This window comes from Staurois parvus, unplaced genomic scaffold, assembly GCF_062004578.1.
Source record: "Staurois parvus isolate SC_StPar_1 unplaced genomic scaffold, SC_StPar_1.0 ptg001283l, whole genome shotgun sequence".
Taxonomy (NCBI): domain Eukaryota; kingdom Metazoa; phylum Chordata; class Amphibia; order Anura; family Ranidae; genus Staurois; species Staurois parvus.
Window position 1 is genome coordinate 1,412,702 of NW_028319079.1, and position 23,339 is coordinate 1,436,040.

At 47.1% G+C, this 23,339-nt stretch overlaps 1 protein-coding gene across 2 annotated transcripts in view; it reads left to right on the forward strand.

Moving 5' to 3' along the window:
• The window catches only part of MPZL1 (myelin protein zero like 1), a 59,605-nt gene that overhangs the window by 21,233 nt on the left and 15,033 nt on the right, over nucleotides 1-23,339 (forward strand). For both annotated transcript variants that reach the window (XM_089660831.1, XM_089660832.1), the window contains exons 2-3: nucleotides 16,972-17,349; nucleotides 22,099-22,234. In XM_089660831.1, coding sequence (XP_089516957.1) covers nucleotides 16,972-17,349; nucleotides 22,099-22,234 — 514 coding nt within the window. The remainder of the gene's footprint in view (nucleotides 1-16,971; nucleotides 17,350-22,098; nucleotides 22,235-23,339) is intronic.

A 23,339-nucleotide genomic window follows, 5' to 3' on the forward strand; every position in this document is an offset into this window, starting at 1 on the left:
GGCCAAAAGCTTTGGCAATTCCTGACATTCCTCTTGGCCAGTACCTATCATTGTTGATGGGTCATGAAATATGTGAGGATATGGTTTAAAGAGTAACTCCACTCCGGGAACTCACTGTGGAACCTAAGGGGTTAATCCTCAGCATTTGTTTGATCCTGTCTTCTCTGATCTTTCCCTTCTTCCAGCCCCCCCCCCCCCCAGCCCTTATCTCCTGATAAGATATAACATGTGGAGTCACTCTGCAAATGCTCAGTTTGGTGTGTATCACTAGAGGGTTTTTTTTTTTTCCTCCTTGGGAGGGTGCATGTGATCAGCACAGGCCCAATAACTGCCCAGAGGTCAGGGGTTCTGCTTCCTCCTAGAGCAGAAAGAAAACTCCATCTACAAGTTTAACCAGTGCACGGATGGCCACTGATAGAAGTCACAAGACTGCTATATGCTGCTGATGAGAAAAGGTATTTAGCAGTTTATATTTACTAAAATAATTGCATTTCCATGTTTTGTGTACTGTGGGAGACCAGATATAGTGAATGCAGGGTCCGGGGAGACCGGATATAGTGAATGCAGGGTCCGGGGAGACCGGATATAGTGAATGCAGGGTCCAGGGAGACCAGATATAGTGAATGCAGGGACCTGAGAGACTAGATATAGTGAATGCAGGGTCCGGGGAGACCGGATATAGTGACTGCGGGGTCCGGGCAGACCGGATATAGTGACTGCGGGGTCCGGGCAGACCGGATATAGTGACTGCGGGGTCCGGGCAGACCGGATATAGTGACTGCGGGGTCCGGGCAGACCGGATATAGTGACTGCGGGGTCCGGGCAGACCGGATATAGTGACTGCGGGGTCCGGGCAGACCGGATATAGTGACTGCGGGGTCCGGGCAGACCGGATATAGTGACTGCGGGGTCCGGGGAGACCGGATATAGTGACTGCAGGCCAAGGTCCTGGGTTTTGTAACATTTTAAGGGAAGGCCGGAGTTCTCCTTTAAGCTCACTGCCAATGAACAAAACCTACTGTATCCCTCTCCAAAAGACTTAATTAGTAGCTGAAGTCTTCTTGAGACCGAATGCATTGGATGTATTTTGGTGTCTATGGTGGTTACTTAGTAGGAAATGCATCTTGCTGAGCTTTAGTGATCAAATCCATTAACCACTAGGAGTCTTGGAGTCCAGACTGATTGCTTCTCAGAGGAAGTTCTGGGAAATCTCTCCCATTGGGGACACTGACAAAAACTCATTTTCAGCAAGGTGTGGAAGGGTTAGAACTTCTGAAATGTTTTTATTCCTGCCTTCTTAACCTCTTCCCTCCATTCTACGGGGATCGCAGGGATGGAAAGTCAGAGAAAATCTCTCTTAATGGGGTCACAGACAGAAAAAAAACTCACAAATATCAGCTCATCTGCATTCTATCCTTGATAAATTTAGCTATAGTATAGATTGAAGGGGAAAAATCCAGAAAAATACGGCATGTGCAAAGATTTGAGCAACTGCTGGCAGGGCAGTAAGAGTGGGGGTATCAGAGGGGGCGAATGCAGGAGCCAGCAAGCAGCACAGGGGACATATAGCATTGATTGGAAGTAATGACCCTTGTGCTATTTTTTTTTTTCTTTTGGTAATACTATCTTGCAAAAATTTGTTTTGTTTTTTTTTTTGCACGCAAGAAATGGGATGCTGTGCCCTCCTTTTCTGCCCAGCTCTTTCTTTTATAGAAGCTGTACTATAGCTTCTGTGAGTGAAAAACATTCTATGAATGAAGGATGGGTGGATGAATGAAGGACCTTCATTTTTAGATGCTATAGTATGGCTTCTGTGAATGGAGGAGGGGTGGCAGAAATAGCAAGCACTCCTGACAAGCCCATATTGGCTCTATTAAAGTGTTACTAAACCCCGGACCCTGCATTCACTATATCCGGTCTCCCCGGACCCTGCATTCACTATATCCGGTCTCCCCGGACCCTGCATTCATTATATCCGGTCTCCCCGGACCGGCATTCACTATATCCGGTCTCCCCGGACCCTGCATTCACTATATCCGGTCTCCCCGGACCCTGCATTCACTATATCCGGTCTCCCCGGACCCTGCATTCACTATATCCGGTCTCCCCGGACCCTGCATTCACTATATCTGGTCTCCCCGGACCCTGCATTCACTATATCTGGTCTCCCCGGACCCTGCATTCACTATATCTGGTCTCCCCGGACCCTGCATTCACTATATCCGCTCTCCCCGGACCCTGCATTCACTATATCCGCTCTCCCCGGACCCTGCATTCACTATATCCGGTCTCCCCGGACCCTGCATTCACTATATCCGGTCTCCCCGGACCCTGCATTCACTATATCCGGTTTCCCAGGACCCTGGATTCTCTATATCCGGTCTCCCCGGACCCTGCATTCACTATATCCGCTCTCCCCGGACCCTGCAGTCACCATATCCGCTCTCCCCGGACCCTGCAGTCACCATATCCGCTCTCCCCGGACCCTGCAGTCACCATATCCGCTCTCCCCGGACCCTGCAGTCACCATATCCGCTCTCCCCGGACCCTGCAGTCACCATATTCGCTCTCCCCGGACCCTGCAGTCACCATATTCGCTCTCCCCGGACCCTGCAGTCACCATATCTGGTCTCCCCAGACCCTGAATTCACTATATCTGGTCTCCCAGGACCCTGCAGTCACCATATCCGCTCTCCCACAGTACACAGAACATGGAAATGCAATTATTTTAGTAAATATAAACTGCTAAATACCTTTTGTCCAACAGAGCACATATTAAAGCTTGTAGGCAGAGTTTTCTTTCTGCTCTAGGAGGATGCATAACCCCTGACCCTCTGTCTGGACAGTGCTGATTGGCCCTGTGCTGATCACATGCAGTCTCCCACGAAAAAAACAAAAACAATCTCTCTAGCAATACACACCAAACTGAGCATGTGCAGAGTAACTCCACATCTTATGTGTTATCAGGAGATAAGAGGGGGACAATGGAAGAAGGGGAGGATCAGAGAAGACAGGATCAAACAGCCCTTTTACACAATGTGGAGGATTAACCCCTTAGGTTCCACAGTGAGCATGCTGTACTGCATATACAAACTGATTTTACTGTTGTGGGTTTAGTAAGACTTTAACCCCTTCCACATCTGAAGATTAAGGCAGCACAAGGGACACATCCCACATAGTCATATCCCTTGTGTTGATTTTTTTAAAATATCTTTTTTGACTAAACTTCAACCAAAAGTTAAAGGGTGGAGGTAGACATTGCGGCTTGTTTCATGTTCAGCTGCGAGTACCATCACCAAACAATACTCATTCAAGTGAATGGGGCCATGCTGAAACCACCCTGCAACCGTTTAATTTGCTTGTAGTTGTGGTGCAGTGCTGAGGCCTTTCAAGGGTTAACACGTATCATGGAGGCGACCTCTTGCCTCTCAGCTGCTTGTCAAACACCTCTGTAAAGTGATCCACCACAGATAATAAACATGGTATAATGACAGGTTATAAGGCCCCGAACCTCCTCTTTTGGGGTCCCCTCTGGTGCTGCCTGCTGCTCCTCTTCTCTGGGTGCCCCAACAGCAAGCCTCTTCCTGTGGGGGCACTCATGCGGGCTCGCTCCTGGGCCAAGCTGTGTGCATCTATATATCCCTGCTTCCTCCTCCCAGATTTGATTGCCATTGGCTCATGCCGCTGTCTCTGTGCCTGTGAGGGAGAAGACAAGTGCTTCTGCAGACAGGCACAGCACTGGATCGAAAGAGTAGCCAGGTAAGTATTTCAGGAGGGAGCTGATCAAGGAAGTTTTTTTTTTTTTTTTTTTCCTTTCTTTCTTTTTACCATAATGCAAGGAGTGCATTAAGGTAAAAATCATCCACTTTAAAGCGGAGCTCCACCCAAAAGTTCCGCTGTAACGACTGTCCACCCTCATCCCCACGCTCCCCGTTAGGAGTTTGTGGAGTGGGTACCTAATTGTGACAGGCACCTGCTCCCACTTCTGCTTCAACCGCCTAGGTGATCAGAAGTGTAAGTTCTCCATCCCCCAGTCTTTTGGGACATGTGACAGAAGACTGGCAGCCCATTCACAATGCGCGGTGGGCACCCAGCTGTGAAGCCCCAAGCTCACAGCAGTTTGCCCACACTTAAGATGGCAGCCAGACAAAGGATGGCCAGTGAACCTGGCTGCAGTGAGAAAACTGCTACAGTTTTCGTAGCTGCTGACTTTTATTTTTTTGCACAGGAGACTGGAGCTCTGCTCATCCCTTTGATCTGCAGATGAATGAAACAGAGTAGACATAAAAGCAATAATGTTGCTTTGTATCTCCTATCTGAGCAATGTTTATAAACATTGTCACACTTTTTTTTTTTTTTCTTTTTTTTTTTTTACTGCATCTGCTTCTACAGCAGCTGTATTTACACAGCAACCACTGTCATTTTGAAAGCTGGAAACTGCCTGCAAGTGCTTGGAGGGGCTGCATTGGGGCAGAGGTGTACTACACATGCCCGGTGTACTACACATGCCCGGTGTACTACACATGCCCGGTGTACTACACATGCCCGGTGTACTGGATGTGTGTAGCAGGCCCAGTATACCCAACTGGTGAAAGTAAACCTATAATTTGCCCACGCAGGGCCAAACAAGAGGCTCATTTTAATGGCCCTCCCCTCCACAATGCACATATGTAGGTTTCCTTTGCTCCCCTGTTGCTCCATACATCTGCCAGAAGTGATCTTTGTCCAAGTTGCTTCAGTGAGAGCTTACACAGGGGGCAGGTAAACTCCCATGTGACTCTGCTGGGCCAATGATCAGTGCTGTTGCATGCTCCTCTATACCTGGAAGTACTGGTCTTGTATCCTGGTGGTCTAACAGGTCAGTAGAGAAAGAGGAGTATATGCTTCTGAGGGGTCATTGAAACAAATCTGTTTGTTTTGCGTTGCACGAGCGAATCCTGGGTTTTTAAGTAGCACAGCTGCAGATCGCTTTAAAAGCTGACACATCTGTTCCTTAATCTCTGGAGTTGCAACACTCTGTGTCATTAACTGCGTGTAAACCGCTTGAAGGCAGGAAGCGAAGCTCGAGTCATTTTTCAGGACTAGTTGGGAAATTGTGTCTGGGAGATGTTTAAATCTCAGCGTTGCTCCATCTCTCCTCCCCTTCTAAACGAACTGTCTTGCGTCAGCAGCTGCTTTCATAACTGCTTTTCTTCACACTTAAATTTACTTGTTTTCAGTGTTTTTCCTATCTGTGATTCTCAGATGTGGTTTTCTTAAAGTGGAGATGTCTCTCCTCTTCTCTGCAGACTTATTAAAGGATTCCCAGCAATCGTAAAACCTGTATAGGTTCCGTTCACGGTTGTGCGGTTTCTATTGGTACGCTATTTTTCACCCCATGGAAAGCGTACCGCACATGAAAATCTCATTATTTAGGGGTAGTTGGTAGTGTTAAAAGTCCCACTGCATTTTTTTTTTAAGCGTTTGGCGTACTTTCAGTTTAAGCTGAACTCCTGGGGAACCACAAGTGAAAAGTTTGAATTCAATAAGGAGTGTTCTAGGTCCAAGTGGCTATTTACTGTAGAAATCATTGTTTCATTCATACCTAATCTTGCACACAGTGCTGTATTTCAGGCATTCAAGGAATGCAAAGCTGTGGCTGTGACAGTAAAGACTCCTGACATTTCCCTTTAGTATCCCCTTGTCCATTCACTAAAAGTGCAGTATTCTTTTAACAATACAGTTCATTCTATAAATGGATTAGGGGAGATTCTAGAGTGTACCCTCCCCTCTGCTCCCCCTCTCCACTCTGCTCCCCCCCTCTCCACTCTGCTCCCCCCCTCCACTCTGCTCCCCCCCCTCCACTCTGCTCTCCCCCCCCTCCACTCTGCTCTCCCCCCCCCTCCACTCTGCTCTCCCCCCCTCTCCACTCTGCTCTCCCCCCCCTCTCCACTCTGCTCTCCCCCCCCTCTCCACTCTGCTCTCCCCCCCCTCTCCACTCTGCTCTCCCCCCCCTCTCCACTCTGCTCTCCCCCCCCCCTCTCCACTCTGCTCTCCCCCCCCCCTCTCCACTCTGCTCTCCCCCCCCCTCTCCACTCTGCTCTCCCCCCCCTCTCCACTCTGCTCTCCCCCCCCTCTCCACTCTGCTCTCCCCCCCCTCTCCACTCTGCTCTCCCCCCCCTCTCCACTCTGCTCTCCCCCCCTCTCCACTCTGCTCCCCCCCTCTCCGCTCCTGCCCTCCTCCTCTCCGCTCCTGCCCTCTCCCCCTCCTCTCCGCTCCTCCCTTCTCCTCTTTTTCCCTCTGCTGTCCTCTCTGCCCCTTTCCTCACCTTGCCTGCCATCTCTGCTCCTCTCCTTCCTGCCCCACTCTCTTCATATCCCCTCTCCTTTCCACTCCTCTTCCCCCTCTCCTTTCCGCTCCTCTTCCCCCTCTCCTTTCCGCTCCTCTTCCCCCTCTCTGCTCCTTCTCCCTCTCTGCTCCTTCTCCTCTTCCCCTTCCCCTCTCTGCTCCTTCTCCTCTTCCCCTTCCCCTCTCTGCTCCTTCTCCTCTTCCCCTTCCCCTCTCCCTCTCTTCTTTCCTTTCCTACATTCCTGATGTGCTTATTTGTTCCAGGCCAGTGAAATATTGAAACTAATTGATCTTAATGACAGCTGGACAAGTAGCATTTTTCAGAATAACCAGCAGATTGAAAGAGGCAAGCCAATCAGATGAGTCCTGTGCAATTGTGTAGACAAGGAACGTGTGGATAGGAGGAGGGGGCATTGTGGACAGAGGGAAGACCTAATCGGCCTTCTGTTGCTCTTTCAACATCTAATGGATGTGTAGAGAGGATTACACTGTATTGTTTCTGGAACGGTAGTAGAGAAAGTGGTGTCATCCACCTGGCTGTGCTATATGGCAGAGCTGTGTAAGTTTTAAGGCTGTATGGACAGAAATACAAATCCTTTTAGCTGGTAAAACAGCTTTCCTGTTACCTGTGTGTGTAGCTGTTTGCTAGAAATGTGTGCTGATAAAGATTATGCAGAGCACACATATTGCGCACCAAACCTCTGCAAAATGTATCCTACAGCAGAATGTTTATAATAAACATTTCACCAGCAGGGGAGACGTTTACGTAAGACAAGAATAGAATTCTCTATGTCTGTTGATAATAAATGACCTTGTTGATGCTCTTTTTATTGTTATGCTGTAGAATTATCTGTAACCCTTCCATGGGTTAATTTCCCATCATGCTTTGCATAATGGCTCAAAGTGGAACTCTAGGCAAGCGGTTTGATATACAGTTGAAATACATATGTGCTCTGTTTTCCTGCCATAAGACTTGTAGTTCTGTTTGAACAGAGGGCCAAACACCTCTGCCTGACAGCGGTTGGTTCCTTGACCCACCCATTGCAGCAGCTTGGTCAAGGACACACCCTCAGCCTTCTGATTGGGCAGTAAATGAGCAGCAGTGCCCTGACTCATTGCAGCGACTGATTGGTTTCATCCCCCATAGTTATTACCTTTTGTACCATAAGCCCCTCCCTCTTAGCTTGCAAGCTCCAAGGATCAGGCCCTCCTAACCCTCTTGTATTGAACTGTATTGTTGCTGTATTGTCTCTCGTTATATTGTAAAGTGCTGAGCAAACTGTTGGTGCCATATAAGTCCTGTATAATAATAATAATATATAAATCCTGTATAATAATAATATATAAATCCTGTATTATAATAAAAATAATATATAAATCCTGTATAATAATAATATATAAATCCTGTATAATAATAATAATAATATATAAATCCTGTATAATAATATATAAATCCTGTATAATAATAATATATAAATCCTGTATAATAATAATATATAAAACCTGTATAATAATAATATATAAAACCTGTATAATAATAATATATAAAACCTGTATAATATATAAATCCTGTATAATATATAAATCCTGTATAATATATAAATCCTGTATAATATATAAATCCTGTATAATAATAGTCTTAATTAAAATGAATTATTAATTGGAGTTGTTTTGTGTTTTGAAGCAGAATTCTTTTTTTTTTTTTTTTATTTCCCTTCACTTTCTGTTCCAGAAACACAGCACGAAGTGAGAGTAAATCTCTCTCTCACTCTCTGATGTAATGATCAACAGGACAGGTGTCCCCATTGGAAGATTTCCCTTCTCTTTCCGTTCCTGTAAGAACTGTCACATGATGGCTTTCCCGTCACTTTTCTGTCTTGGTGATGATGGTTAACAAGGACAAATAAAGTTGGTTAATCTACCAATTGACAATAAAAAACTGACGGGGGTCCTATCCCCTCACCATGGCTCCAAAAAATAAAGTGGTTTTAAAGTCAGGACATTTTTTATTTAATGCATGAAGGTAAAAAATGTCCTGGTATTTGTATTGCTCCTCCCCCAACCACCCTTCTAAATGCCTACCTGAGCCCTCACTTGATTCAGCGCTGTGCCCATCTGTAGTGGATCTCTCCTCTCTCCCTGCATTCACAGAACAGAGGCAGCAGCGGGATCCATTGGTTCCTGCTGCTGTCAATCAAATCCAGTAAGCTGAGTGGGGGGGGGGGGCGCAACCCATGCTGTGCGTGTCTATGGATGTACACAGCTTGGCTCAACAGCAAGCCCACATGTGCTTCCCCATAGAAAGCAGCTTCCTATGGTGGTGCATGGAGGAGAGGTCTTAGAGCAGTGGTGGGGGACCCCAGAAGATGAGGTTCAGGGCCGCTCTGTGCAATACCGTTGCACAGAGCAGATAAGTATAACATGTTTGTTTTAATAAAAAAAAATATAGATAGATACTTTTTACAATCACTTTCAAAGTATTTAACCTGGATCATTGAGAGGTGGGGGGCGCCAATACTTTTGTCTTTGTCCACTCGCTCAGGGTCCTTGTCCTTTCCAGGGGCCCCTGTCTGCAGAATGGAAGCAGGGGTGAAGAAGATGAAATGCTGGGCTTATGGGACAACAACTTTATATTTTCCCAGAGCCCCCCTTTTACTTAAAGCCAGTCCTGGCTGTAATGAATATTTAGTAGGACCTACGGTGGGGAGTGGGGGGATTTACTAAAATTAGTGCTCTCAGAATCTGGTGCAGCTGTGCATGGTAGCCAATCAGCTTCTAACTGCAACTTATTCAATTAAAGTGTTACTAAACCCCGGACCCTGCGTTCACTATATACACTCTCCCTGGACCCTGCATTCACTATATCTGGTCTCCCCGGACCCTGCATTCACTATATCTGGTCTCCCTGGACCCTGCATTCACTATATCTGATCTCCCCAGACCCTGCATTCACTATATCTGGTCTCCCCGGACCCTGCATTCACTATATCTGGTCTCCCCGGACCCTGCATTCACTATATCTGATCTCCCCAGACCCTGCATTCACTATATCTGGTCTCCCAGGACCCTGCATTCACTATATCTGGTCTCCCAGGACCCTGCATTCACTATATCTGGTCTCCCCGGACCCTGCATTCACTATATCCGGTTTCCTAGGACCCTGCATTCACTATATCTGGTCTCCCTGGACCCTGCATTCACTATATCTGGTCTCCCCGGACCCTGCATTCACTATATCCGGTCTCCCCGGACCCTGCATTCACTATATCCGGTCTCCCCGGACCCTGCATTCACTATATCCGGTCTCCCCGGACCCTGCATTCACTATATCCGGTCTCCCCGGACCCTGCATTCACTATATCCGGTCTCCCCGGACCCTGCATTCACTATATCCGGTCTCCCCGGACCCTGCATTCACTATATCCGGTCTCCCCGGACCCTGCATTCACTATATCCGGTCTCCCCGGACCCTGCATTCACTATATCCGGTCTCCCCGGACCCTGCATTCACTATATCCGGTCTCCCCGGACCCTGCATTCACTATATCCGCTCTCCCCGGACCCTGCATTCACTATATCCGCTCTCCCCGGACCCTGCGGTCACTATATCCGCTCTCCCCGGACCCTGCGGTCACTATATCCGGTCTCCCCGGACCCTGCGGTCACTATATCCGGTCTCCCCGGACCCTGCGGTCACTATATCCGGTCTCCCCGGACCCTGCGGTCACTATATCCGGTCTCCCCGGACCCTGCGGTCACTATATCCGGTCTCCCCGGACCCTGCGGTCACTATATCCGGTCTCCCCGGACCCTGCGGTCACTATATCCGGTCTCCCCGGACCCTGCGGTCACTATATCCGGTCTCCCCGGACCCTACGGTCACTATATCTGGTCTCCCCGGACCCTGCGGTCACTATATCTGGTCTCCCCGGACCCTGCGGTCACTATATCTGGTCTCCCCGGACCCTGCGGTCACTATATCTGGTCTCCCCGGACCCTGCGGTCACTATATCTGGTCTCCCCGGATCCTGCATTCACTATATCTGGTCTCCCCGGACCCTGCATTCACTATATCTGGTCTCCCCGGACCCTGCATTCACTATATCTGGTCTCCCACAGTACACATAACACTACGTTTTCTCAGTGGGTACAGCAGTCTTGTGACTTCTGTCAGTGTCCAGCAGAGCACTGGTTAAAGCTTCTAGGAGGTGTTTTCATTCTCTCCTGACTGTCCGATAAGACTGCATAACCCCTGACCCTTTGTCTGGACAGTGCTAATTGGCCCCGTGCTGATCACATGCACCCTTTCAAAAAAAACTCTAGCAATACACACCAAACTGAGCATTTTCCTCCTAGACCTCTGTACTATCAGCAGATGGGTTGGGGACTGGAAAAAGGGGAGGATCAGAGAAGACCGGATCACACAGCCTTTTTACACAATGCAGAGGATTAACCTATTAGGTTCTACAGTGAGTATAACAAGAATGCTTTACTGCATATACAGACTGCGTTTACTGTTGTGGGTTTAGTAACACTTTTAAACTTTGCCAAAAAAAACCTGAAAGCTGATTAGTTTCTATGTAGAGTTGCATTGAATTTTGTACTCTCCGGTTTTAGTAAATAACCTGAATGTTGCTGCACAGTTACTCAGGTTGGAAAAAAAAATATCTCTATATTAAAGTGTTTCTAAAGGCTCAAGGTTTTTACCTTAATGCATTCCATGCATGATAGTAAAAAGCCTTCTCTGTGCAGCAACCCCCCTTCCCCGATACTTGATCCAGCGATGTGCACTGGAGTCTCGGCTATCCTGGGACTCCCTATTCCCATTAGCTGAGACAGAAGCAGGAGCCATTGGCCCCCACTGCGGTCAATCACAGCCAGTGAGCCAATGAGAACAGGGGGGGGCAGGACAAGCCGCAGCTCCGTGTGTGAATGGACACATGGAACAGCGGGTGCCCCCATAGCAAGCCGCTTGCTTTGGGGGCACCCAACAGGAGGGAGGGGCCAGGGGACCCAAGAAAAAGAGGATCCAGGCTGCTCTGTGCAAAACCACTACACACAGCAGGCAAGTATAGACATGTCAATCACAGCCAGTGAGCCAATGAGAAGGGGGGGGGGCAGGACGAGCCGCAGCTCCGTGTGTGAATGGACACCTGGAACAGCAGGTGCCCCCATAGCAAGCTGCTTGCTTTGGGGGCACCCAACAGGAGGGAGGGGCCAGGGGACCCAAGAAAAGGAGGATCCAGGCTGCTCTGTGCAAAACCACTACACACAGCAGGTAAATTTAGACATGTATATTTTTTTCTTAAAAAACAAAAAGCCTTTAGAATCACTTTAATCATTAGAACTTTGGGATATGGGGCAGCACAGTGGCTAAATGGTTAGCACTTCCACCTGGCACTACTCGGGTCGTTGGTTCGAATCCCAGCCACAGCACCACCTGCCTGGAGTTTGCATGTTCTCCCTGTGCCTGCGTGGGTTTCCTCCGGGTACTCCGGTTTACTCCAAAGACATGCTGGTAGGTGAATTGGCTCCTGTCTAAATTGTCCCTAGTATGTGTATGTATGAATGTAAGTTAGGGACCTTAGATTGTACACCCCTTGAGGGTTAGGGACTGATGTGAATGTACAATATATATGTAAAGTGCTGTGTAAATTGACGGCGCCATATAAGTACCTGAAATAAATAAATATTGGACTGTAAATATATTTACTGTATGTTCCCTTAAATCAAGGCATAGTATGCCAGCAATCCATAGATATGACCGATAATTCATACAAAGGTACTTATTTACTTCTCCTTCCTCAACGGGATACAAACAGAAACGTTTCCTCGCCATCTGCTTCCTACGCGCTGCATGCCCCAGCTGACTCACCCTGCTGTCAGTCTGTGAGCAGGAAGTGGGACAGGTCAGCTCCCAACATCCAAAGTCCACAGGAGAGAATGCCGTAAACCATACTGCTAACATATCTATTAAAACTTCCCTGCAATAAAAAAAACAAACAAAAAAAAAAAAGTGAACTGTTTTCAGAGAAAAGCAGATGGCTGTTGACAATACCTAGTATTGACAATTGCGTGTTGTATGGCACGTGCTCCCCCTTGGGTCATCAGATCTAGAAGTGCCGGAGTTTTTATAGATTGGTGGCCGGTGGTTCTCGGGGCAGTAAGGGTAAGCATAGGGCCCCAGAGGGCCCATTGCTTAGTGGAGGGTGGGGTGCGATTGAAGTAATGGATCACTTTAAAGAAGAACCCAAATTCAAGTATAAGTAGGAGCAAAATAAAGTAGAAGTATAATAATGGCTGTGACGGAGGGTAGGCAGGACAGAACACACGAGGCGGATAGCAAACAGACAAAGCTTTATTGAGGCAAACACAGTCACTTAATAGGGGGGATTGCAAGGAGGGTGCCCTCGCCACTAGGGGAATAGTAAGAGGGCGAAGCACTTGTAGTCCAGCCCCAAGGGGCAAAGGTAAAGTCTCTGTGACAGATTGTAATCCAACAGGGGGGTAGTGGAACAGTTCAGGCAAAATGGGAAAGCATACACTCACTGATCCGACAGGGTGCCCGGTCCCCCAGGGATATGATAGTATGACACAGGTACCTGTTGGGGTCCGGAGTAGGCAGGTGGTCTCTCCCCTAGCTGGGTCTCAGGCCGGCTGGCATGTGCGATCTCCCCCCTTTGGGTGGGGGTCTTGGGCAGGCTGGCGTGTGCGGTCTCCCCCCTCTGGCTGGGGGTCTCAGGCAGGCTGGCGCTTGCGGTCTCCCCCCTCTGGCTGGGGGTCTCAGACAGGCTGACGTTTGCGGTCTCCCCCCTCTGGCTGGGGGTCTCAGGCAGGCTGGCGCTTGCGGTCTCCCCCCTCTGGCTGGGGGTCTCAGGCAGGCTGGCGCTTGCTGTCTCCCCCCTCTGGCTGGGGGTCTCAGGCAGGCCTGCGTTTGCGGTCTCCCCCCTCTGGCTGGGGGTCTCAGGCAGGCTGGCGTTTGCGGTCTCCCCCTCTGGCTGGGGTCTCAGGCAGGATGGCATTTGCGGTCTCCCCCCTCTGGCTGGGGGTCTCAGGCAGGCTGGCGTTTGCGGTCTCCCCCCTCTGGCTGGGGGTCTCAGGCAGGCTGGCGTTTACGGTCTCCCCCCTCTGGCTGGGGGTCTTAGGCAGGGTTAGCATGTGCAGGGTCCCCCCGTATCCTTGGGGTCTTTGGCAGAGTTAGCCACAAGGGTCCCGCCGCAGCTGGGCTCCCTCAATGGCTGCGCAGCGGAGAAGATGATCGGGGAGCCCGGCATCAGCCTTCTTAAGCTGGTGCAGGACGCTCTCCGGTCAACCTGGCAACTGTGGGCGGGCCTCCTCGCCCGGCAACGAGGCACGCCCCCTGGACATGGGCCGCGCTTCTCGTGAGCGCGACCTTTGTCCAGCGACATCCGCAAGCGCGGGAACTCTCCGTGCCCGCGCTGCGGATGACAGGACCGGGTGGCGTCATTCTGGCCCGTCTGGAACATCCCCGCAGGAGGTTCGCACCTCTCCGGGAGAGGTGTGAATCTCGCTATCTCTGGAGAGAGATAGTGGCAGGGGCGACAATGGTGGAGACGCTAAATGGCATTTGGGGAAATAAAGCAGGATACCAGGAAAGGAGATACATTGATTGAATTTGGGCTATAAATCAGGATGAGGGGGGGGACGACGACGACACATTTAATTGAATTTGGGGACATTTGGCAGGATGAGGGTGGAGGGGATGCATTGATTAAAGCTGGGAGCATTTGGTACAAGAGAGTGGGACATTAATTGAGGATGTACTTCCTCTGGGCACAAGGGATTAACGAGAGAATTAATAATTGGGGCTGGCAGAGCACCTATATTGTGACAATGGCAGTTTTTTTTCTTTAATTTTGGATGGAGTGGATATGAATTAGAACACTTAAGGTTTTTATTGCTGTTTGTGTCCCAAGTAACTCTTTCACACAGGTGCCTTCGGTTCTGATCACCAGGGGATCTGTCCAGTGATCCCCCCCCTGCTGAGTGGAGCAGAACGGGGTGGATGACAAGTCCGTTTATGCAGAGCGGACAAGGACAGACCCCACTGTTTGGGTGGCCGGGTATAAACAGACTCTGCTGTCCGTTTACACCCTGCTGTCTCTGATCCAGTCTGTCTAAACAGAAGAAGATGCAGTCCTCCATTTTTTGTTTAATTTTTTTAAGTGGGCCTGATCTGATTAATTTTTTTTTTTTTTTAGCCCAGAGGTAGGTAGGTGCTTTTAAACGGATGCAAGTCCGGTCCACTTACACTCGCCAGTCCATAGGGCTGCATGGACCAATCTGATCAGATCCGCCTGAAAAACTGACAGGTGGGCTGGTTGGATCACCTGTGTGAAAGGACTCTAATGCCCTGTACACACGATAAGAAAATTGTCCGAAAAATTCCGCGGAACCATTGATTGAATGATTTTCTCTTCGTTGATGAGCAGGATGTTTTAACAGATAACGATATTGTGAATGAAAAAATCCAGGTGAACAGTGAAAAATGTTGTCGTTTCGTATATGAACGACCGATTTTCTATGTGGTCATACGAAAAAAGTCTATCAATCGCTATCACGCATGAGCGGAAACAGAAGATGACTCGGATGTTTATGTCCAAGAAATCTTCGTAAACACAAACTAACAATCCAAATGTTAAAAGTAGATTGGCCCAATGAGATCATGAGACCAGAATTCTGCAGATTATATTTATGTATCACTATTTATGTATATATATGGGCAGCACAGTGGCTAAATGGTTAGCACTTCCGCCTGGCAGTACTCGGGTCGTCGGTTCAAATCCCAACCACGGCACCACCTGCCTGGAGTTTGCATGTTCTCCCTGTGCCTGCGTGGGTTTCCTCCCACACTCCAAAGACATGCTGGTAGGTTAATAGGCTCCTTTCTAAATTGTCCCTAGTATGTGTATGTATGAATGTGAGTTAGGGATCTTAGATTGTACACCCCTTGAGGGTTAGGGACTGATGTGAATGTACAATATATATGTAAAGCGCTGCGTACATTGACAGCGCTATATAAGTACCTGAAATAAATAAATAAAATGTAATAAACGATATTATACTCATTGCTGGTAATTGTTGTGTATATCACTCGTTCTGGCCGGAAGGGCGTGGCTACAAGGTCACACGCCCACTGCGTCACTTCCACTTGTACAGAAGAGGTCATCACTACGTATTGCCTTACGAACGATCTTTTTAGATTGGTTAATGTGGGCCACGATTTCGACCAACGAACAAACGCCTCTCGGTCGTCGGATGACCGATCGGCTGATTTTCTAATCGTGTATTCCCAACTTTAGTCCTGGTTCACTTATATGTGAATTGGATGCATTTTGAACTGCATCCGATTTGCATGACATATGAACCAAAAGGATTTCTTCGGAGCCGGTTCTCGTATCTGCGGTCTGGAAGCAGTGCAATTTTTAAAGAGTCTGGTACAATTTTTGGGTTATCCGCAGAAAAGTAATAGAGGGGAAATTTTTCAATTGAGGGGGCACTAGTTCTGGGGACTTGGGGGCCCCAAGGGATTCCTTAAAGTTGCAGGCATTTCCACTCCCTTCCTGTTTTAACTATGGATCAGGAAGTGAATGTAAATTGTTGAACAAAGATAGAAAAAAAAATAACTGAAAGGGGTTATAGCCTTCCCTTTCTTGATCCACAATTAAAAAAAAAAAAAAAAAAAGAAAAGTGTGCCTAAAATTCTATTTTCAGTGATTTTAACCACTACTTGTCCACCGTGTTGCAAAAAATGGCCCGGTCAGGAAGGGGGGGGGGTAAATGTTCCAGAGCTGAAGTGCTTAAAAGAATTCTGGAAAGAAATGTGTAGTCTTTCACTGCGGATATGCTTCTGAAAAATCCTCAAATTATTTGAGAGTAAATGATGGGACTTCTGACTTAAAGCGGAGTTCCAGTGAATATAAAAAAAAAATGTCAGCTGCTACAAAAACTGTAAGTGCTGATTTTTTTAAAAAATGGACACTTACCTGTCCCTCGATCCCGCGGTGTCCTCTCCGCAGCCCGCTTCACTGGCCGCACTGTGTTCCAGGCGCTGGCATCTTCAGTGTGTGCACCTGGCTGTGACAGCTTGCGGCTTCATAGCCGGGTGCCCACTGTGCATGCGCGAGTAGCTCTGCGCTTTGCGAATGGTCCCTTAGTCTTCTGGGACCTGTCCCAGAAGACTATGGGGGGGGGAACCGCTTCCACTTCCGATCGCTTAGGCCAGGGGTAGGCAACCTGCAGCTCTCCAGCTGTTGCAGGACTACAAGTTCCATCATGCCTCTGCAAGTCATAGCTGTAACTGTCAGTTTTGTAATGTTGCAATGCCTCATGGGAAATGTAGTTCCACAACAGCTAGAGAGCCGCAGGTTGCCTACCCCTGGCCTAGGCAATTGCAGCATAAGTGGGAGCGGGTACCTGTATTTTGGGTACCCGTTCCCCCAAGGTGCCAATCCTTAACAGGGAGCGGGGGACCAGTCCTTAAAGCAGGACTTCCCCATTTTGGGTGGAGCTCTACTTTAACTGCCAGCATTGAAAGCACTATGGCTTCTAGAAAATCCCAATTTTGAGCCTAATAGAATCTTTTCTGTTTTTTTTTTTTTTTTTTTTTTTTTTTTTTGCAGTGGATTTCTGCAGCTCAGTAGAGTTGTACACTCCAGGAGAACTGACCGTAGAAAACGGCACTCAAGCCAAACTGTCCTGCACTTTCAAGTCAACTGAGGTGGTCCACAGCGGAACCGTCATCATATGGAAGTTCAAAGAGGATGGGAGCACAGCCGATCCAGTGAAGATCCTAGTGTATATGGGTGGGAAGCCCTACCTGTCGGACAGCCGCTTCACGGAACGCACCAGCTGGGCCGGGGACCTCAATAAGAAGGACGCCTCCATTCTGATAGATAAAGTGACTTTCAAAGACAACGGCACGTATATATGCGATGTCATAATACCCAATGATGTGGGGGGCAAACCCAAGGAACTGAAACTCCGCGTGGTGGAGAAAGGTGAGTAGCAGGCTTGGAATGGTTGCCAAAAACCCAACTCCAGCCTTGACCCCTCCCTCCCGTTTTTTTTTTTTTTTTTTTAGTTATGAACTTCACGAACACGCATTCCAGGTGCGTTGTTGCTTACAGTTCACACCACACTGCTTTTCGGTGCATTTCTGATACATTTAGCTGTTTTCAGTACAAATCTGTGCAAAAAAAAATGCAGCATGTTATACTTTTTTTTTTTTTTCTGCACCGGGAACTGACTGCACTGATGTGAGCTAGGGCCATTGGAATGCATGGAAAACAATAATCATTCATTTTTGATACAGAAAAAAATGCACTGGACTACATCTGGGACCTAAAGGCCGGTTCACACCATTGAAACGCAGACCAGATGTGTTTTTTGGCGCGTTCCGTTGTGTTTTTGATGCCTTTTTTCACTCGTTCTTGTGCGTTTTTAATGCATTCCGGTTCATTTTTTACCCTCTCTTTTTCTTTTATTTTACCCCCGGTTCACATAAATGCGGCTGTGCGGGCAGAGTTTTGCATGGGCACGAGAGCCCATTCATTTGAATGGACTCCCGTGCCCCGTGACACACAGGGAAGAAGTCCCTGCACTTCTTTGGAAAACGCAGCCCGCACAGGAACCTCTGTTCCCAGTACAGTTGCGTTTTCCAGTGCGGGCGGCGTGCCATTAGAATTAATGGCACTCGCCCGCGGGTCCGCATTCCTTTGTGCGGGTGCACAGATTTTCGTGCGGATCCACAGCGGCACCACCCGCACAGATGTGAACCTAGGGTAAATAAGGACTTTTTGGTGCATTTTTGTTATGCGTTTTACTGCGGTCCAGTACACTTCAGTGAAAGAAAAAATCCAGCATGTTTTTTATTTTCTGAAAATGACCGCGCTGGTGTGAACTATGCCATTGTAAACCCTGTAACCTACTATCAATGCATTTTTGATGCAGGGAAAAAACGTGCTGGACTGCATGTGGTGTGAACTGGCCCTTAGGTTTAAAATGCTGTCTGTGTCACCAGAGAGGAGATTTTTATTTGTTAGATTTTGGATTCTACTTAATTACCTGGATCTAGAAGTCATTCAAGTCTCCATGCATAAAATGCTGACATGTCACAATGTAGAGCAACTGCAGAATTTTAAAAAATGTGTTTTTTTTTTTTTTTTGTTTGTTTTTGTTTTTGTTTTTTTTTCATTAACCACATCAGCACTACCCGCATTGTACTGCAGACAGGTGGTTCCTACAGGCACAGCGACTTTACCTGTACATTTCTGACCTCTTCCAAGTTAAGGGTTTCTACAGAGGGAACTATCTTTGTTTGTTCTCCCTGCAAAGCATTTAACCCTTTGATTACCCCTAAATCTGAACCCCGTCCCAATCCTTTGATTACCCCTAAATGTTAACCCCTTCCCAATCCTTTGATTACCCCTAAATGTTAACCCCTTCCCAGCCAATTAGTACAGTGACAGTGTATAGTATTATCACTTATCACTGTATTCGTGTCACTGGTGATTTCAGTTCCCACCCAGTGTCAGATTGTCCACCACACTATCACAGTCCCACTCAGGGGCGGACTGACCATTTGGAAACTTGGGCACTGCCCGAGGTCAGTAGGGGGCCCCATGAGATGCCCCTGGTACCTTTTTTCATAGGCTTTTTTGAGTTTGGGCAAGGATACAGGGGCCCCAGGATCCCCTATTGCCTGGGGGCTCCATGAGTTGTCAGTCCGCCCCTGGTCCCACTATAAGTCGCTGATCACCCCCATTCATAGTATAAAATTTTTTTTTTTTAAATTTCAGTATGTGTATATATACCATAGTTTGTAAACGCTATAACTTTCACACAAACCAATCAATATACACTGATCGTGATTTTTTTTTTTCTACCAAAGACATGTAAAAATGCATTTTGGCCTAAATTTATGAAGAATTTTAATTTTTTTTTTTTTTACTGAATATGTTCGGTTTAATAGTAGAAGGTGAAAAAAACATTTTTTTTCAGAATTTTCGGTCTTTTCCATTTGTATAATAAAAAAATTAAAAACTCAGTGGTGATCAAATACCACCAAAGGAAAGCTCTATTTGTGTGAAATAAATATAAATGTTGTTTGGGTACTGCATTGCATGACCGCACAATTACCAGTAAAATTAGGACAGTGCCGAATAGCAAAAAATGGCCTGGTCATGAGGTGGGTTAAACCATCTGGAGCTGAAGTAGCTAAAACGCCATCCTTGAGTTGTCTCGTTGTCTTAGTTTCTCTTGCCTAGGCTGAGATGATGTCATCATTTTGCTGCAGGCAAGAGATAGCTTCTCAGTGCAGAAAATATATGGTATATATATTATATTTTATATATGTATATGTGTGTGTGTGTGTGTATGTATGTATGTATGTATGTGTATATATGTGTGTGTATGTATGTATGTATGACGCCTGAACAAAGCTGGCTCTGTCCTTCTGGAGAGATAAGCAGAGGTCATGGTCATCCCTATGGGAGGGAAATGGATACTTGTAAAGAGAAGTATGGAATTGAAAAAAAAAAAATCTATACTCACCTCGGTGGATGAAGCATCGGTCTGATGCTGCATCTGTCCCCCGCCGCCTCTTAAGACCAAGAACTGAATGATCAAAGACTGCTGATCACTCATTTATCAGTCTGCAAAGAGCCATTGATAGCCAGTTACCTCTCTGTGCTCCTCCAGCACTCACTGGAGTGCCAGGCTGTGCAGGAGTGGGAATGGCTGGCTCAGCTTCACAGCACTGCGGCTGCTGGTCAGGCTTCCGGGCGGATCCCGACAATATGGTTGGAATCCTTCAGGTGCCTGGACTTGCTCTGTGATGTCAGCTGACTGCAGGCTTTAGCCCCCTGTCAGCTGAAAAAGGGTTACAGAAGTGCAAAACTAAGTGCACGTCTGTGACCCACGCACCACATTTCTTGTCAAATCACATGCAAATCATGTGCGGTGCGATTTGAGCCATACGTATGTATGGCTCTAATCGCACCGCATCCACACCACAAAGGTGCAGGACCCTTTTTTGGGTCCGCACTAGAATCGGATCGCATGGGTATTCACACCCTTGCGATCCGATTCTGCACATCGCACCGCGTTTTGTGGACTGATTTTGGGATGTTGTTAACTTAACATACACACCCGCATCGGTTTGCATGAACGGGGTACGATTCTGATGCGGTGCAGAATTCACACAAAAAATGCTGCAAATTCTGCACTGCATCAGTGTGAACCCGGGCTTACTCCCCTTCCTGACCGGGCCATTTTTTGCGATACGGCACTGCATTCGTTTTAACTGACAATTGTGCGGTCATGCAACACTGCACCCAAATGAAATTTATGTCCCCCTTTTTTTTTCCCCCCACAAATAAAGCTTTCTTTCGTTGGTGTTCGATTACCTCTGTGTTTTTTATTTTTTGCACTATAAACAAAAAAAGACTGAAAATTTTGAAAAAAAAAAATATATATATATTTTTGACATTTTGCTATTAAACATGTCCAGTAAAAAATATAAAAAATCAAGTTTTGTCATAGATTTAGGCCAAAATGTATTCTGCTACATATCTTTGCTATAAAAAAAAAAAATTCCAATACGTTTAAGTTAATTGGTTTGAAAAGCTATAGCATTTACAAATGGCGGTATAGATACTGGAATTTTTTTTTTTTTTTTTACCAGTAAGGCGGCGATCAGCGAATTATTGCAGGTTTGCAGCGGGCATCCTGACACTGGGGGGGCACTGACTAACTGCCACTGACATCCCCAGTGACAATAAGAGTGATTAGTGCTATTAAAAAGCACTGACACTGTACTAATGACACTGGGCAGGAAGGGGTTAGCATCTGGGGCGATCAAAGGGTTGACTGTGTGCTGTGTGTGTTACTGTGTACACAAGCTGCTTTGTATTGTGCAGAGCAATACAAAGCAGCATGTTCATGTTGACAGGGGAGAGATCTGTGTTTGTTTACGTACAGACCTCTCCCCTGTCGGCTCTGCCAACGATCACTGAGAATCGGCGGCCCGGTCCCGGTGATTGACATGCCGAGGAGCCAATAGCAGCGCAGGTATGGAGCATGCATACGTGATTTTGCGCATCCCTGTAGCAGTATTTCTGCTATAGGGCAGTCGGGAAGCGGTTAACAGATCAAAAGAGAGCAAATAGAGATGTTCGTTGTTAGGGTTTACATACACTTTACAGGGAAAAAAAAGGTCAACAATCCCGAACTGGGACCCTGATGCCAACATTTTGCACAAAATGCAACTGTTCTGCATCTGCACGGGTAGCCAGCGGCACAGAGAATGGTGCCTATTGTATTATCACAGAAGTGGTTATAACTTCTGCCTTGCAGCACTGGGGTCCTCTGCTCAAATACAAGGCAGGGCACCAACTGGATGGAGTTCATGTTCTCCCTGTACTTGCATTAGTTTCCTTCAAGTACCACCCCACCTTTTTCTACATGTTGGTAGAATTATTGACTCCTGTCTGAATTGGCCCTAGTATGTGCGCATGTAGGCAAGATCAGGACCTTAAATTGTCAGCTCCCTAAAGGCAGGAACTGATGTGAAATTCATGATATATTTAAAGCGCTGTATAAATTGTCAGCACTATATAAATAACTGTAATAAATAAATGCTCCTAAATTCATCAAAGTGTTATGCCCTGTGGATGTTTGGATATAGTCGATGTTTAGTGGAGTCGTCCTTTTTAACCCGTGTACATTTTTTTTTTTTTTTGTGGCAGGGAACCTCCCGGTGTCAAATGTGCCCTTTCTGGTGGGCATCATTTGTGCAGCCATTGGTGGCATTCTCCTCATCGCCATTATTGTGTTTGCAGTCGTAATCACTAAAAAGAAGAGATCTAGAAAGAATTATACGGGGTAAGAGGATTTTCTTTGCTCCTTGTATTTTCTGGCGGTGGAGTGACATGCATTCTGCTCGGTGTCTCCTCTTTGCATTATCTACACAATGCTTTAGTCCATAGAATGGGGTGTAAAGATTCCCTTTAAAGGAAATGAGAGAAATGGGAGCTGCCCACACTGACTTCCTTTTGTAAAATGCTCGTTGCCTGGTTGTCATAAGGTCCTATGGCTTCAGTACTTAACTAGCCCAAAAGATGAGTGCAACACATGCTCAGAAATCCTGATTTTACATACTGTTTGGATATTAAAGTCCCATAAGCAGTGAAAAATTCAATTCTGGTGTAGACATTTATGTAGAAGTACTTATGCAAGGAAATACTTCGCCTTGCTTCACACTTCTGCGGGTCTGTGGGTCAGGTTTTTGTGGGCACGGCAGCTCATTCATTTGAAAGTTCTGCTGTACCCATGTTTCCCCCAGAAAAAAGGTGCATACACCTTTTTAAATATGCAGCCCACAGGGAAATCGCATGGTTCTTTTTGAGCGTACAATTTCTCTGCGGTTACTGAACCCGCAAACGTACTGCGGGATGAGATGCGTCTTGTAAGAGCAGATCGATTTGGGTGCGGGAACATATGCAATGCCTGTACACTGTGAACCAGGGCTAATAGATTGTGCTGAAAATCCCTTTTTTAATTCTTCGATTTTTGCCTAGCTGCTTTTCCCTGGCAGAAGCCAGATTTGTGGGCGTTTTGTTGTCGAGCTCAGTTGTCACTATTATTATACAGGATTTATATACTTTACAAAATAACGGGAGACAATACAGTTACAATCAGGGGCGGACTGACCATTTGGAAACTTGGGCAGGGCCCGGGGTCAGTAGAGGGCCCCATGAGATGCCCCTGGTACCTTTTTCATAGGCTTTTTTGAGTTTGGGCAAGGACACAGGGGCCCCATGATCCCCTATTGCCCGGGGGGCCCCATTAGTTGTCCGCCCCTGGTTACAATACAATTTGGTACAAGAGGAAACAGAGGGCCCTGCTCGTTAGAGCTTACAATCTAGATTTAGGCCACTACCCCTTGTTCAGTGAGTATGTCTTTTGGACAAAGCTCAATGGGAAACGG